The sequence below is a fragment of the Giraffa tippelskirchi genome, chromosome 5 (assembly GCF_054371585.1).
Source record: "Giraffa tippelskirchi isolate mGirTip1 chromosome 5, T2T-mGirTip1v1.2.pri, whole genome shotgun sequence".
NCBI classification, from domain to species: Eukaryota; Metazoa; Chordata; class Mammalia; order Artiodactyla; family Giraffidae; genus Giraffa; species Giraffa tippelskirchi.
In genome coordinates, this window is record NC_137279.1 from 152117988 (window position 1) to 152135861 (window position 17874).

The 17874-nt window shown below is 35.0% G+C and overlaps 1 protein-coding gene and 1 long non-coding RNA gene across 18 annotated transcripts in view; one reads left to right on the forward strand and one right to left on the reverse strand.

Annotated features, from left to right (window-relative positions):
• Window positions 1–443, reverse strand: part of LOC145506337 (uncharacterized) — a 788916-nt gene extending 788473 nt beyond the window's left edge. For all 5 annotated transcript variants that reach the window (XR_014053776.1, XR_014053775.1, XR_014053773.1 and 2 more), the window contains exon 1: window positions 268–443. This is a non-coding gene — a long non-coding RNA (uncharacterized LOC145506337). The remainder of the gene's footprint in view (window positions 1–267) is intronic.
• A 94-nt stretch (window positions 444–537) lies between these two features.
• Window positions 538–17874, forward strand: part of DEPDC1 (DEP domain containing 1) — a 43184-nt gene continuing 25847 nt past the window's right edge. For 7 of the 13 annotated variants that reach the window (XR_014053772.1, XR_014053771.1, XR_014053768.1 and 4 more), the window contains exons 1-9: window positions 538–684; window positions 3716–3981; window positions 6487–6643; window positions 7313–7431; window positions 7847–7977; window positions 9852–9899; window positions 12333–12473; window positions 14370–15221; window positions 15669–15841. Coding sequence is in view for 8 of the 13 variants with exons in the window: in XM_081490686.1 (XP_081346812.1) it covers window positions 637–684; window positions 3716–3981; window positions 6487–6643; window positions 7313–7431; window positions 7847–7977; window positions 9852–9899; window positions 12333–12473; window positions 14370–15221; window positions 15669–15841 (1935 nt within the window). In the remaining 5 variants the exon portion in view is untranslated. Of the gene's footprint in view, window positions 685–1007; window positions 3133–3715; window positions 3982–6486; window positions 6644–7312; window positions 7432–7846; window positions 7978–9851; window positions 9900–12332; window positions 12474–14369; window positions 15222–15668; window positions 15842–17874 lie in introns of those variants that run through there. The other 6 variants (XM_081490689.1, XM_081490691.1, XM_081490693.1 and 3 more) reach the window with 5 other exon arrangements.

Consider the following 17874-nt stretch of genomic DNA (forward strand, 5'->3'; position numbering starts at 1 on the left):
AACCGGGGGCAGGGGGGTTAACTTAACATTTCAGCACTGGGGAGGATGGGATTGCGGTCCCTTATACCCAGGAAGCTTCCTAAGAGCAAAACCAAGCGGTCAGTCGGGCGAAAGCTACTCCCCAGGTTTGCTTCACTTGCTAACCAACTGCCTGAGAACCTGCGGGACCAGGCAGAAAAGGCTTGTGTTTTTTTCTTTTCAAATTTCAAATTCCTTTAAGCCAAACGCTGGGCTCCAAACATTTTGTAGGGGAATAAACCGCCTCACCCGTTCTGAGTGTGGAAGCATGACTCCGCCTCGACAACGACCGCAAGACGGACAAGCAACTTCAGAGAAGCCAGGTGAGGTCTGGAGCCGGTCTCACCCGCCTGGGAGGGAGATCTTCTCTGCCAAGCCCGCCTGCGCCACAGCCTGGAGCCAGTCCACAGCCCACGCCCCCTGCCGCTGGGCCAGGGCGGTGCGTCACGTGGCCAGAAGGCTCAGCCAATCAGCGCAGCCCTCGGCGGTATTCAAATCAACGGCGGGGCCGACGGTTGTGGGGACCTGTGTAGCGCCTGGGAATCGGGGTCTGAGTGTCGCCTTTCGCTGCCATGCCCGGCACCGGGCGCTGAGGGACCCTTGGGCCCGGTGGGAGGAATGGAGAATCGGGATGTGCCTCCCGGCCCTTATCGGGCCACCAAACTGGTAAGACAGCGCCAACGACGAGACTGGCCAGCGGGGTGATGGCCGGTTGAGAAGGCTCATAGTTTTAACTAGGGCGGAGGGACGGGCCCCAGAGCCCATGAGATAGCTGAAGAGGAGGATGAGGGGAGTTCTCGGGTATCGCGGACCTTTGCAGGCCAGGCTTGTCCCCCTCCTTTGAGAGTCTGCCCTCCTCCTTTGCTCCAGGCTCCCGGAGTAGGCGCATCGACCCGACTTCTTAAGCGACTCTGTTCTTGGTGTTTTCGGCGTCCCCTGGAATGACTTAGAATATTCTGAGTTTAGACGCTCCTCACGCCCGATTTTCTACCCCCAACAGGATTCTAGGGGAATTTAGAACGAGTTCCAGTGTTTTGTAGGATCAGATTGTGACAGCTTCATTTTGCCGGTCCTGTGGAATTAAATACAGGATGTATCGACTGAATACCACTCAATAACAGCTATTTCTAACAGCTAAAACTCAGAATATTTTAAGTACCCCATCAGGAGCCTCTGTTGGTAGCCACAGGATTTGTACTCGCACACAGTGTCTTGTGTATTTGGATCATCAATCCACGAGGATACTGTGCCACTGGTTATGTGACATTAGGAGGGTCACTTGTGTGAGCATCAGTTTCCCCACTGGTAAAGTAGAGCTGAGAGTTGTCCAGAGTAGATATTACTGTAGGTGAAAGTGTGTTGTTATCTGTAGAATAACAGACAACTTATTCTCTGTATAAACTGCAGCTCAATATAAATTTCTTGAATAATATATGAAATGTGGAGGTGTATAAAGAGAAGAATACAGTTATTGTGTTTTCAGCCCTTAAATTTCGTGCTATGATGTTGGGACCACATAGGTTAGAGAAGTGGTAGCATAATAAGTAGTAACATAGTTGGACTTACAGATCAGATTTCTTCACCTCTAATGTAGGATATTTTTCAATTAAAAAGTTATATGTTCTGCTCTATCTATGTACCACATCTTATTTATTCTTTCATCTGTCATGGGACATTTTGGTTGTCTCCATGTCCTGGCTATTGAATATAGTGTGGCAATGAATATTGGAGTACATGTGTCATTTTGAATTATGGTTTTCTTGGGGCATATGCCCAATGGTGAGATTGCTGGGTCATATGGTAGTTCTATTTTTAGTTTTTGAAGGAATCTCCATACTGTTCTCCACTTGGCTGTATCAGTTTATATTCCCACCAACAGTGCAAGAGGGTTCCCTTTTCTCCACACCTTAGCCTGCATTTATTGTTTGTAGATTTTTTTGATGATAGCCATTCTTATCATTTGAGATGATACCTTATTGTAGTTTTGATTTGCATTTCTCTAATAATTAGTGAAGTCATATTTTCATGTGTTCATGGGCCATCTCTATGTCTTCTTCTCCAGGGAAATCTTTCCCACCCAGGGATTGAACCTGGGTCTCCTGCTTTGCAGGCAGATTGTTTACCACCAGAGCCACAAAGGAAGCCCATTTTCACTGAGCATATTTTCATGTGTTTATTGGCTGTCTGTATATTTTCTTTGAAGAAATGTCTTTTTAGGCTTTCCACTCATTTTTTGACTTGGGTTGTTTGTTTTTTTGATATTGAGCTCTATGAGCTGTTCGTGAGAAAAACAAATATTGTTATATTAACCCATATGTGTGGAATCTAGAAAAAATGGTACAGATGAAGCCTATTTCTGGGGCAGGAATAGAGACACAGAGAATGGAGACACAGAGACATGGAGAATGGAAGTGTGGACAAAGGGAGGGTGGGAAGAATTGGGGAATTAGGATTGACATGTACATATATATGTGTGTGTGTGTGTGTGATATATATCCACACACACACACTTGGGCGTGCTCAGTCATGTCTAACCCTTTGCAACACCGTGGACTGCAGCCTGTCAGGTTCTGTCCATGGGATTCTCCAGGCAAGAATACTGGAGTATATTGCCATTTCCTCCTCCAGGGGATCTTCCCGACCCAGGGATTGAACCTGCATTGGCAAGCAGATTCTTTTAACACTGAGCCACCTGGGAAGCCCAACTACCATGTGTAAAATAGATAGCTAATGGGAACCTGCTGTATGAACAGGGAGCTCAGCTTTGTGCTCTGTGTTGAGTTAGATGGGTGGTATAGGGGGTAGGTGGAAGGAAAGTCCAGGAGGGAGGAGATATATGCATACATATAGCTGATTCACTTCATTGTACAGCAGAAACTGACACAAGGTTGTAAAGCAATTGTACTCCAAAAAAAACTGTTTATCACCACCACCTTCTATACCACCACTCTTAGACCTGCCACAAATCCAAAAGTTTGGGTAATTTGAAAAAGATTTTTGAAAGTGTGATTATCTTTTTAAAATGTAGATATATCACAGTGTCATTAAACAAACAATAGACTTAAATTTTAATTTACTCCATCTGTTCTGTGTTCATTATTGGAATCTTCACTAGTAAGTATATAAACTTTTTAATACTAAAGGTATTTTACTGGTAAAACTACTGCCTGCCATAAGTTTTGTTTGGCCTGCTTAGTTATGAATGCAGGTTCTAGAGTTAATCCAATGCCTGGTTTTCAGGTGTGTGACCTTGGTCAAGTTATTAAATATCTCAGTGCTTCATATTACATATCTGAAAGTGGGATAATAATAGTACCCATTCATTGAATTGTGAGAATTAAAGTGAAATAATGAATGTAATGCGTAGTGTCTGACACAAATGCTACTATCATATCATTAGTATTAGTTGAAGTTGTAGAAACAGGAATAAATACTTTCTCTGTTGAGGACTAAAGGCAGGTTCATTACAGTTCTCCATTATTCCTAGCTTTCCTAAGTAAGCCAATCAGCCAGTGAAGTACTTTTAGTCAAAAACCATTACATAAAAATATTCTTGCAACACTGTAATTAATAATAAGAAATCAGTATGAGATATAAAAATTTTTTAGCACAAATATGTGATTTCTTCATGAATTTCAATGATTTAATATTATGTGAATGAGTGTTTTTTTTTAATTTTTTTTCTTTCATTTTGCAGTGGAATGAAATTACCACATCTTTTCGAGTGGGAATGCCCCTAAGAAAACATAGACAACACTTCAAAAAATATGGCAACTGTTTTACAGCAGGAGAAGCAGTGGACTGGCTTTATGACCTATTAAGAACTAATAGCAATTTTGGTCCTGAAGTTACAAGGCAACAGACTATCCAGCTATTGAGAAAATTTCTTAAGAATCATGTAATTGAAGATATCAAAGGCAAATGGGGGACAGAAAATCTTGATGACAACAGTCAGCTATTCAGGTATTAAACAAAGAAATAACTGCAAAACTGAATTACTTAACCATAAAGTTTCACTCTGCTTCTATTATATGGTTACTAAAACAGTAGCCTCTTTAGGAGAAGTAATATTTTCTTTAGAAAATTACTGCTGTTAGTTCAATTGAAACCACTTAGAAGTTAAAGTCCTTTAAGACTAATTCCTGCACAATTCAAACCTTATAATGATAGATAGTATATATAATAAAATAGAAAGTTGTGAGGAAAGAAGGAGATACTGTAATTTTAACATCTTCTGAAAGACATGTGAAGGACAGAACATTATCAACCTTTAGTTTCATAGATTTAAGAAGAATTACAAATTCTCACAGGTTCTTGCCTTCAATAGACATATAATCTATATAATCTAAGAATACATGTGATGAGATAATAGCAAACTTATATAACAAAAGAAATATACCACAATTTGAAAAAAATAAGCATTTATCATGTACTAGAAGCCTTACTTTATGAGTTATGTGTTTTCCTTATTTAATCCCTAGAATAGCTAAACGGGGTAGATATTAACTCATTTTTACAGGTGAAAAGGCGGAGACCATGCATCAACAAATCTTATTCCTTCAGTCTGAAATATGCTCATGTACACATTCATCAGACTAGGGAATACATTTCTTCTCTGTCAGCTGTATTGTAGCCCACCTTGAGGTCAGGAGACCTTTCTGACTCCCTTGGGTCAGCATAATTGAGTTTTCTCTTATGCACCCAGAGTTCTTGATTATATATCCCTTAAATTAGATGTTTGAATTCTAATACATATGCTTTTTTACTCTACAAAATTAGTACTTTTCAAATGAAATGTTGTAGAAATAGATTTTTACCTATGTGTCAAAGATGATTTATGTTCACAAGTAAACTAAAATAACAAATATATAAATACTTCGTATAAAACTCTATAAATCTTTCCTCTCTGCACTACTCATCAGTCACCTTTTGAGTTTCTCTGCTGCGCTCATCCTTTAGCTTTTACTGTCCTCAAGGTCCTAGGCTTGTCTACACCTCACCTTTCTCCCTGGACAATCTCCTACTATGTGTCTCTGCTTTCATGCCATGTCTTAATGACTTTCAAGCCTCCAACCCAAATATCGCTCCTGAGCTTTAGGGCGCACTTTTTGCCTTCACATATCATATAGCATATGAAAAATCACTACCATCTCCTAAGCTAACTTTTGACCTCTTATATCCATATCTGAATGAATCGCAATCTTTCCTGTAGTTGCTTTCATTCTTTCCCTTCTCCTCTTTAAATATGATATAATTATCAAACCATGTATATCATGCTGCCTCAGTACTCTCTGATCTGTCTACTTGTCTTTATGATATTTTTTTCATTAGACTATTGTTCTCTCTTACCTGAAATTCTGCAAAACTCTTAATCTTTCTACTTCTAGGCCTTTTACAGTGATAATAAAACTATGAATGGGTTTAAGAAGTCTTGTTAAAATGTTAACAGTTCCATTTGTTGATGGTCACCTATGTGGATGTTATTTTATAAAAACACTCTGTACTTGTTTGTATCTTTGAAATATTTTATGTTAAATTGAAGGGAGGAAAAGCGTTATAATCAAAAGGAGCAACAGAGTTCTGAAAATTGAACAATCACAAAGGGCAAAAAATATATACAAATTAGATAACTAATAAGAGAAATTTAGAAAATGTAACCTTCTAGAACTGTTTTGTATGTGAGTCATACCTCTCCAAAAGAATTAGTCCTGGGGAGGGAGGTGGGAGGGGGGTCCAGGAAGGGGAACACATGTAAACCCATGGCTGATTCATGTCAATGTATGGCAAAAACTACTACAATATTGTAAAGTAATTAGCCCCCAACTAAAATAAATAAATTTATTTAAATAAAAAAAAAAAAGAATTAGTCCTAATAATAACCCTGAATTATACAGGAATAAAGTTAAAATATACAGTTTACTAACGATACCAGGAAACTATTAAAAAAATTTAAAGGCTTAATGAGAAAATTAACTTATGTAGAATATTCATTCTTTGATAAATTAAATCCAGTGTTTTTGAGTTAATTTTAAGATTTTTTTTGTTGGTCAGTTGCTAAGTCATGTCCAACTCTTTGCGACCCGTGAACTGCAGCACGCCAGGCTTCCCTGTCCTTCACTGTCTCCCAGATTTTGCTCAAGCTCATGTCCGTTGAGTTAGTGATGCTATCCAACTATCTCATCCTCTGTCCCACTCCCCACCACCACGCACCCTCAATCTTTCCCAGCATCAGGATCTTTTCCAATGAATCAACTCTTCGCATCAGGTTGCCAAAGTATTGGAGCTTCAGCTTCAGCATTAGTCCTTCCAGTGAATATTCAGGGTTGATTTTCTTTAGGATTGACTTTTCTGATCTCCTTGCAGTCCAAGGGACTCTAAAGAGTCTTCTCCCAGAACCACAATTCAAAAGATAAATAGGCACTAAAAGTTCATTATCTCACATTATTTAATTGCATATTCTTAAACCAGATTTCCTACAAGTTCTCCACTTAAAACTCTTCCACGAAGGCATCCAGAATTGAGAAAAAACAGCATAGAGAATTTTTCCAAAGATAAAGATAGTATTTTTAAATTGCGAAACTTATCTCGAAGAACTCCTAAGAAACATGGACTACATTTCTCTCAGGTAAAAACATCCTTTTTACGAATCACTAGTTTATAATTACTGTGTGCTTAATAATATCAATAGAATAACTAAAAAAGTAAATGATTCTTTAAGATTTGAAGCCAATGCTTGGAATCACTTAGCTATATTATATTTTAAATGTATACATGTAAATTTGTTTGGAACTCAGAGAAATAATAATAAAAATTATAGTGAGACATACTTGAAATATTATTTGTATAATTTAAGCATGTTGTATTTTAAATTAATTTGACAGTAGTGGGGGCAGATACAAAACCTAATGTTCTATTACAGTATATGCTAAGTGCTAAATTGCTTCAGTCATGTCCAGCTCTTTGCAACCTCATGGACTATAGTCCACCGGGCTCCTCTGTCCATGAGATTCTCCAGGCAAGAATACTGGAGTGGGTTGCCATTTCCTTCTCCAGGAGATCTTCCCAATCCAGAGGTTGTACCTGTTTCTCTCAAGTCTCCTGCATTGGCAGGCAGTTTGTCTACAGCTAGTGCCACCTGGGAAGCCCCAAATATTGTATTATTTCTTCAAGTGACACCTGTACAGCTCCACAGTAGACTGATACTAATAGAATTACTAAATATTAGAAGTAGTATCAGTTTATTATTTCTAAAATTTGAGCATATCATATTAAAACAAAGTAATTCTTTTTTCAGGAAAATGCAGAGAAAATAAACTGTGAAATAATCGATGAAGATCAAGAAAATTTAGCTGATAACAGAGAAATAAGCCAGAAAGATGTTGAAGAAGTTTGGAGATATGTTATTCTGATCTAGTAAGCTATAACTAAGTTCCTGGGGTGTATAGGATGTTATTTTGTTATTTTCATCAAGATGCTCAGTTGAAGAAGAGCAGATTAATTCTCAAAGCTTAGAATTTCACCTGTATATGTGTTTCTTAATAAATACTCTTGTATTTATCGTCTGGTACAGTAGAAGTAGAATGGTTTGACTATGATTTGCTTTTTCTTTGACTCAAAGTTGTAGCTTTAGTTTGGGGTCTATGTTGGAATCCTTCAAAGGTTATAAAGATAAATATACTTTAAAGTAGATACTATATATAAGCCTTAGAGGTTTGATTTAAGAAAAATATTTTGAAAGCTTTGTCTGTTTTCTATTCATACTCTCATATTTCTATTTCACCTATTTTATGGAGAAAAAAAAAAAGCTTGTATTCTTTCTTCTATTTAGCCTGCAAACCATTCTAGGTGTATCATCCCTAGAAGAAGTCATAAATCCCAAACAAGTAATTCCTCAGTATATAATGTACAACATGACCAATACAAGTAAACATGGAGTAGTTATACTACAAGACAAATCAGGTTGGTATCAATAAAAGAAGTTGGAATCATTTTAAACTTGCTAAAAAAAGGCTGCAGCTATAGTGAGGATAAAGAAAGACCAAAATATAGAAAGTAGAATGCTTCAACAGAGAACATCAGAAGGACTACTGTTTTATCAGAGGTGCTTTGGTAATTATGGTGAAATAATTTTTAAATGAATATTATTCATGCTATTATTTTAGCTCTTAAGGTGGATTCTTGCATGAAATTTTTTTAATGGCAGAGTAAGCATCCAAGAGTATGCAAATATAATTGAAACTATTGTTTAATCACATTTTATTGAGGACCTACAATGTGCCGGGCATTGTGCTAAAGATTAGTGATGATTAAGAGAAGAATGGTCCATTCCTTTCTGGAGCTTACATGAGAAGTTACATACAGATTTAAAGGGGTCAAGACACATGCAAAACCAAAGTAACACACAATAAAATAAGTCCAAACTCAAGAACAGTATTTAAAAGAAAACTGGCTTTATACTGTATGTATTTTATGTAATATATTGGTTTCAGATATAAAGAAAATAAGGAAAATCAAGCCAGTTGTATTGGAAATTTTACATTACAGGAAGTGTATTAATAAATTTACTCAAAATGTTGGCTCTTGTTTTTTTTCTAAAAATCAGCTGCTGGCTGTAGAATTAACTGACATGCATTACTTTGAGTTTCTGTGGGCAAGAATTTTGAGATTTTAACCATAAGAACAAAAAGTAAATGTTGAAAACTAGGAGCTATGTTGTATATGCATGCAGCTTTGGATCAGTCCCATCTTTCATTACCTGAAATAACTTGAGTGTATGCTCTCATCTAAGCTTTCTATTCTTTATGACTGTTAACTTTTCAAGTGAAATGTATCTGTGGTTTTTGTGTTTGTGTCAAAAAACTGCAACACTTCTGCATCATATTTCACTTAGTGGCAATTGAAAGATTTTAAGCAAGCCTTGCTTTGAAATCACCTTAATATTAGCATATAATATTTTAATGTTATATTTTATATAAATTATATGTATTTATATATATATTATATATTATTTATATATAAATATATAATAATATATAACTATATTATATATTATTATATAATTATATATTATTATAATATATTATATTATATATTATTATATAATATATATTACAATATATTATTATTATATATTATTGTATATTATAATCAACAACAATATTATATATAATTATAATATATATTAATATACTATATTATATATTATTATATAATAATGTATTATATAATAATATATACAATTTATATTACATTGGTGAGTATATGTATTATGTATATATTAATAATTATATATTATCTATAATATAATATATATTATATATTATATATAATTATACAGTATATAATAATAATATATAATTATTAACTTATATACTATATATTATTATATATTAACAATATAATATATTATATATAATATATATTAATATATATTAATATAATATATTATATATTATATTAATATATATTACTATGATACATATATCAATATATATTAATATAATATGTAATATATATCATATATAATATAATGTATATTATATTATATAATATATATAAATATATATTTTATATATTTTTATTATATATATTTTATATAAATGTTTCTGTCATAGGTCTCACTCAAATCAGTAATATTCAAGAAACAGCTAACTTTTAAACTTGTATTTTAAGTTACTATATGGCCCTATATCTTATTAAATATGTAATCAATTTTAATTCTGGTAGTACATATACATATATATAAATATATGCATAATTATGTAGCAAGTGTTAAGCTTTAAATATACTGTTATAATAATTATATAATTAAATGATATTAATTTTTTGTGTAGATGATCTTCCTCACTGGGTGCTATCTGCCATGAAGTGCCTAGCAAATTGTAAGTAAACAAACAGTATATGTGTGATATGTGTGTGTATTATATTGATAGTATTTAATAAGAACCAAGGGATTGTTTTAATTCATGAAAGTCATGATAAAATTGAAGTATATCATTTCTGTTGATGTTTAAATGAATATCTATCAGAACTGATTACATTTTATTGCATGTGGTTTGTGTTATAGAACACTTAACTTTTTCTGTGCAGATAATGATTTTAAAATCCAAGCTAATCATTTATGACTCAGTTCTCATAGATCATAAAATCATAGGCTAGAAGATCTCAAAGGATTTTTAGGTATAATCTACATCAATTGTCTCATGAGTCCAGGGGGTTCAAATAGCAACTTATAAGTAAAGCAGCTTGTAAGTATAAAGTTTCAATCAGAAATGAAGTCTCATAAAACCCACTGCATTCCCCTTGCCATTTTACACAGCTTCAGCATTCAGATGTTCCATCATATGCTTCTTCTCCTTAGGATATATTAATGGGACTTTTATGTTTATCAAAAAGAATGATCTTCCCTAAATTAGATCATTTTTTAATGTTTTGTTTTTCAAGCTTTTTCCATACTGGTCAATGATGATTGATTTTTATAATTTAAGGCCTTGGTTTAAGTACAAAACGTTAATTGCTCTCAAAAGTCAATTTTAAAAATATGTGCAGAGGTGTGTGCTTCTTAATCATCAAAAGTAAAATTACATTACAGAAGTTATTTTCTAGGTCTTATAAAATTTGTATTTTATTAATGTTCAAAATAAATATATATTCCCTTACTGCCCACTGAGTATCAATATGACAAAATAACAGAATAGCAATAAAGTAAATAATATTAGATACAGAAAAATTTTATTTATCAAATCAAGGTAAAGATCTTGAACAGAAAGACAAGATTTTTGAAATTCTCTTTCTACCTTCCTCTACCTAGCTGCCTTTCTCTCTCATACCTTGCCTCATGGTTAGCAACTCAGATAGCATACTTCCAGGGATTTCTCTGATAACTCATCTTTAGGGTTTTGTTTCTTTTGTTTCCCAGTCCATGTTATGCATAAAGGATACCAAAGATATAACTTACTGGATTCCAGTTTAACAACAATATGTCTAGCCAGAGGCAATATTAAGACTTTTATTTAACATGTTTGTTATTTATTCCCCCACAGTAATCCTGTGACATAAAGAATCAGTGATCAATATACTATTCCCAATTTTTTTCTAGGAAAGAAAACTTAGGTCTTTTTTCTAGTACATGAGAAGCTATGTATTCAAACCTAGATTCTCTAACTGTAAATTTTATAGGTTTAATTCCAGTAAAGAATTTTCTATCTTAGAAAACTTTTAAAGATTATCAAAATTTTTATTCTACATATTAAGAATATATCTCATATCCTCCTTAGAAAAATTGTCTATTTTGTTCCACATAAAGCCCTCATTAGCCTTTCAACTATTAAGTGTGTATATGTGTGTGTTACCTTGAAAGATAGTAGAATAACTCTCAAATCTTAGTGCATGTCACAGTCACTAGAGATATTCACCAACAATTCAGGTTCAACTGATTAAATATGTCAGGATTTTTTTTTAAAATCATATCTCACTCAGAAGATTCTTACAGTGAAGATGCCCAGATCAGTATCTGGAAGCTACTAAATTAGCGAACCAATAGCAAAAATTTCTAGATCAATAATTCCTAGCTGCATAGGAATTCTGATAGATTCTGTACTGCACAGAAGAGAATATGCTTTTAATAGGCACATTGATGTTTCTGATTATGTGGTCCATGGACCGCACTTTAAATGCTGTTGAGTCTCAAGGCCCCATGACTTGCTCTTGCGCGGCTCTAAGTCCTCATTTTAGCTTTGCCATCAAAGGCTCTGGCATCTTGAGCAAGTGGCTCTGAGCTTCAGTTTCCTCATCTATAACGTGAGATCAGAATTTCCTGAGGAAAATACCAATAAGTAGGCACAATAATTTCAATAATGTTAAGCTAATTGAACAGCAACGTAATGACATTACTTAAATTCATTCAGAATATGCTTTATATCACACAAAATTTAATCATGAAAATATAACTTTGCAAAAGACAATTTGAAAGAATTATTTGCAATATCTAAATATTTTATGCTGTATAAAGTGAATTGTGATAAAATTCCATTAAAATAAACTTCCCTGATGCTTTTTAAAATATATTTCAAATTTTTCAGTCATATAAATATTAAAACTAAACAAAATATTAACAATTGCAGTGATTTCTAGTGAAAAGATAGTAAGAAGGAATGAGATATGCACAACCTTTAAAATTTTTGAATTATGACAGAATTTGTTGTTAAGCATAGCTCCTTTATGAAATAAGTATAGGCTTTAGGCTTTTTATAAGTATTTTTAAAAATTATATTTAAAAGAAATATATTTCACCATTTTTTTTGCCTTCCACTTAGGGCCAAGAAGTAATGACATGAATAATCCAACTTATATTGGATTTGAGCGAGATGTATTCAGAACAATTGCAGATTATTTTCTAGATCTCCCTGAACCTCTACTTACCTTTGAATATTATGAATTATTTGTGAACATTTTGGGTATGTATAGATTTTTCCTTATTATTTAGATTTATTTTACTGGTTTCCAAGTCCCCCATAATTTAAAAGATCTAAAAGTATAGATAACTATGAAAGTGGCAGGCTATAAATTATTTTAAAATCCAGGGATATTCTGGTTGCTGTTGTTTTCCAGTCATTCAAATATACCATTCTAACACCAATTCTCTACACCAATCACGTCTTGCAATTCAGTTCATTTATGGCACTACCTGGAGTTAACCCAGACCCCAAAAGTTGAGGGCAAAGTTATTCAACTTGGATACTAACTACCCAGGACTAGCTTCGACCCCACAGATTAAGGGCTCAGTTTATCAAGACTGTCCTCACTTCATACAGGAGCTGCAAATGGGGTCCTCAGGTTTAATAGCCCTTCTCTCTGGCTAATTACCAAACCCAGGGATTCCCACAACCCCCCTGAGGTTTAATAATTCACTGTAATGGTTTTCAGAACTCTGGAAAGTGCTTTACCTAATGATCACCAGTTTATTATAAAGTATATAAGTCAGGAGTTAGCCAAGTGGAAGAGAGATATAGGGCAAGAAATGGGAGTAAGAGCTGTGCAGAGCTTCTATGTTCCCTTCAGGAATGTCACTCTCCCAAGTTTGTCCATGTATTTACCAACTGGTAAGCTCCCATAGCTGTGTTGTTTCCATTTTAATTTGAGGTTTCACTACATAGACATGGTTGATTAAATCACTGGTCATTGTTGATTAAGTTTGATCTCCACCACCACCAACCACCCTAACCACCCCCTCCAGGGAGGTATGCGTGTGTGCATGCTAAGTCACTTCAGTCGTGTCTGACTCTTTGTGACACTATGGGCTTTAGCCTGCCCAGCTCCTCTGTCCATGGGATTCTCCAGGCAAGAATACTGGAGTGAGTTGCCATGCCGTTCTCCAGGGAATGTTCCTGACCCAGGGATTGAACCTGTCTCTTAAGTCTCCTAAGGTGGGTTCTTTACCACTTAGCGCCACCTGGGAAACACCAGAATCAAGTGAAGTGAAAGTCACTCAGTCATGTCCATCTCTTTGTGACCCCATGAACTATACAGTTCATGGAATTCTCCAGGCCAGAATACTGGAGTGGGTAGCCATTCCCTTCTCCAGGGAATCTTCCCAACCCAGGGATCAAACCCAAGTCTCCTTGAGGTAGGACTAAAATTCCAACCTTCTAAGCAAGGCCAGCACTGGTGGTGGTTTAGTAGTTAAGTCATGTCTGACTCTTGCGACCAAATAGACTGTAGCCTGCCAAACTCCTCTCTCCATGTGGTTCTCCAGGCAAGAAGACTGGAGTGGGTTGCCATTTCCTTCTCCAGGCGATCTTCCCAACCAAGGAATCAAACCCTGGTCCCCTGCATTGCAGTTAGATTCTTTACTGAACGTTACTCAGGCCAGCCCTAAGTCAACTCATTAGCATAAACTGAAGAGTGCTCAAATAGGCTCATTGTGAAGAATGAAAGGCTCCAATCACTCTGAAAATTCCTTGGGTTTTAGGAGCTATATACCAGGTACCTAAGAGAAAAATCATATATATGTTTTCTTAAACTACAGTTGTCTTATAATTAAGAGCTTTCTAATACTTGTAGACTGAAAGTAGGTATTTTTAATGTATTTGACTCAATCCATTTAATTAGATTGTTGAAATAAATTTTAAAATTATTTTCATCACAAGTTGGAAAACCTCTAGTCTTGCACTTTGTAACTGAATGTTGCATGTGTCCTATTTAAGTGGCTTCTGAATTAAGCAGCTGCTATTTGTACTATACTAACAATATGTACTATAGTGATGCTTTATTTTTTTAATGTTACTGTTTTTGTTTTATTTTTGTCCACTATCATACAGTTGCATCTTAATTTTTGTTTCATTTCCTGGTAGTTGTTTGTGGCTACGTCACAGTTTCAGATAGACCCAGTGGGATACATAAAATCCAAGATGATCCACAGTCTTCAAAAATTCTTCATTTAAACAATCTGAATTCCTTCAAATCAACTGAGTGTCTTCTTCTCAGTCTTCTTCATAAAGACAAAACAAAAGAAGAATCAGATACTACTGAGAAACTGCAGATAAGTGATCAAGGATTTCAAGAAAAATATGCTAAGAAAATGCAGCTAGTTAATTTAAAAAACAGAAGAGCCAATGCTAATAACATAATGGGAGGAAGTTGTCATAACTTAGTAGGCTTAAGTAGAATGCATGTTCTATCCTCTAACATCAAACCAAGGTGTTATTCATTAGAAGGAATTGTAGATTTACCAGGGAGTTCAAGTAAAGTGGTCTCCAGTGTCTTCCATCAATCTGTTCTGAACATAGAAGGACGAAATAATAAGCAATCTTTAGAGTCTGAGACCAAACAGGAATCCCTAATGAATCTTCATTCAGAGGAAAGTATTCAAAAGCCATTCTCTGTTGGTTATAAAAGAACCTCTGCTTTGACCATTCAAGACCAAGAGGAGTTATATAATGGAAAGTTCAAACCAAAACAGCTTTGTAGATCTCAGAGTTTACTTTTAAGAAGTAGTACAAGAAGGAATAGTTATATTAATATGCCAGTGGCTGAAATTGTCATGAAACCAAATCTTGGACAAGGCAGCACCAGTGTGCAAACAGCTATGGAAAGTGAACTCGGAGAGTCTAGTACCACAATCAATAAAAGACTCTGCAAAAGTACAATAGAACTTTCAGAAAACTCTTTACCTCCAGCTTCTTCTATGTTGACTGGCACACAAAGTAAGGTTGATGCTTTCAATGCATGTAATATTAATTTTTAGTGTTTACTAACCCTGTTTCGCTTACCTGGCTTTTCTTCTCTGAAATTGCTTAATTTTTTTCTCCAAAAGAAAAATTTCTTGTTGTAGAAGACTTGTCATGGCATAACCAAGATTTATTCTACTTACCTAAAGCACTCCTTTTCTTTGCCTTAAATTTCATTTATTCTGAGTCACTGTTTATAATTGGTGAAAGATTTTCAGTCCTTCATAATCCAATGGGTTACGAAGAAAATAACGAATATCTTACCATGCTTTTGAAGAATGTGTAAATTTTGTGGAATAGTTAAAAGAAACAAAATATTAAAATATTATTTTGCCTTCTTTATATAACTGTATGCTGGTGGTATTAAAACAACTAGTGTCATTGATGATTTTTTTTTTCTGGGGGGTGACTTTGCTTTCCTAGGTTTGCTGCAACCTCATTTAGAGAGGGTTGCCATCGATGCACTTCAGTTATGTTGTTTGTTACTTCCCCCACCAAATCGTAGAAAGCTTCAACTTTTAATGCGCATGATTTCTCGAATGAGTCAAAATGTTGATATGCCCCAACTTCATGATGCAATGGGTACAAGATCATTGGTAAGTTGATATCTTAAGGAAAGAATAAGTCTGAATCATAAACCACCACCACCACCATCCCCCACCCCCAGCAGAAAAAAAAGAAAGAAAACCAAACTAAGAATACTACTCAAGTGATGTCATAGTCTTGAAATCCTAGATTGTTGAGTTTAAAAGACTTGAAAGTCTAACCTTCCCTAGCACCAGAATGCACATTAATCCTTTATGCCCAGTCTTTCATACTTTCACATCTTGATCTTTGTATTGTCTCAGGACTTTGCCTCTTCATTCATTCTATATTAGAATGAGTCAGACTGTCAGACCATATTATATTGCCTCGTGCCAATTCTGTTTGGTGGGGAAGAAGAGGAGATATACGTACTACTGAAAGCTGAAGGGCACTGTAATCCTTGAAATAGAGAATTAATGGGAAATTCATGTGTAGTAAGTCAGAGTGTTTCAGATACTCTGGCAGTAGAAAAGTTGTATTTGATATATTACGTGAATTAGGATGGCTTGTCACTGTAGGCAGGAAGTTGGGAGAACTTCTGTGAAATAGTCTTCTGCTCCATATGAAGATGAGGGATGAGGCATTCATATGCAGATCCCCATTGGAAATGAACTCCTGAAATTGTACCTCTAATATGTCTTCTCTGTGTCTATAAAGAACTGCCACTTCCTCAGAGCACAGCTTCGATTTACAGGATGTTCTTGTAGCAAGGAATCAGTAGCTAAGTTCTGTTCTTCCACTCAGTAAGGACAGTTTTTAATAATAACAGACCTAATATAAAGAGAAAGAATTACTCTCAAGTGTGGCACCACTAAAAAGCATAGGGAAGTTTGTAGGAGAAGATGTTTAGAGAGATATGAGTAGAAAGAAGATAATTTTGATTTTACACTTTTTGAGTTAGGTTATAGGACGTCCAAGTGAAATTTATCCTACAGCGTGTTGGAAATGTGAGCCTGGTAAAAAAGGATCAGGGCCGAAGGTACATATTTTGGAAAGTGGTAGCTGAAGGTATGGGAGTAAAGGAGATCTGCAAAGTTGAAGACAAAAAGAATAAAAATCTGAGGACTGAAACTTAGAAGAAGATAGGGAAAACCTGCCAGGCATGTAGAAATAAAACCAAAAATAGTTCAATAAATGTGCTTAACATCTATTATGTGCACAATACCTAAAATACAATTCTGCATTCAAATTATTTTAGAATGAAGTATGTGTTTATGTGGGCCTTATTAAGTTAATCCCACAAAAACACAAATAGAATATATAACATATAAACACAAGTGGTTACAAGGTTAGCACCATATATCTTTGAAACGAAAATAGTGTGTGAAAGGGTGCATGCATGTGTGTGTCTTATATTTGGTGGCTTATATGGATATAAATGAGAATAAATTAGTTTTGAAACCCAAAATTTATTCCAGGATTTAAAGATCATCATGATGGAACTGAACAATACATATATTGTTTTTAAAGACTGATGGAATAGCATTAAAAACTATTTTCCAGTTTCAAAAGATATAAAGATATATGGTGCCAACCTTGTAACCACATGTGTTTATATTTTATATATTCTCCTATTTGTGTTTTGTGGGATTAATTTTATAAGTCACTCTTCTCTAACAGTCTTTATGCTGTGCTGTGCTTAGTCATGTCTGACTCTTTACAACCCTGGGGACTGTAGCCTGCCAGGCTCCTCTGTCCAGGGGGATTCTCCAGGCAAGAATACTGGAGTGGGTTGCTATGCCCTCCTCCAAGGGATCTTCCGAACCTAGCTGTCCCGCATTGCAGGCATATTCTTTACCATCTGAGCCACCAGGGAAGCCCAAGAATACTGGAGTCAGTAGCCTATCCCTTCATGCCTTCTCCAGGGGAACTTCACGACTCAGGGGCACCATATTTATATGGTATTAATGGAATCTGTGTATTTACTAATAAAATTGTGACAAAGTTAAAAAGCTAAGTCTTCTGTAATCATTTGGAATTTATATTAAGGAAATACTTAACAAGTACTAAAACAAAAGAATTGGCCTTTTATTCTTCCTAATGT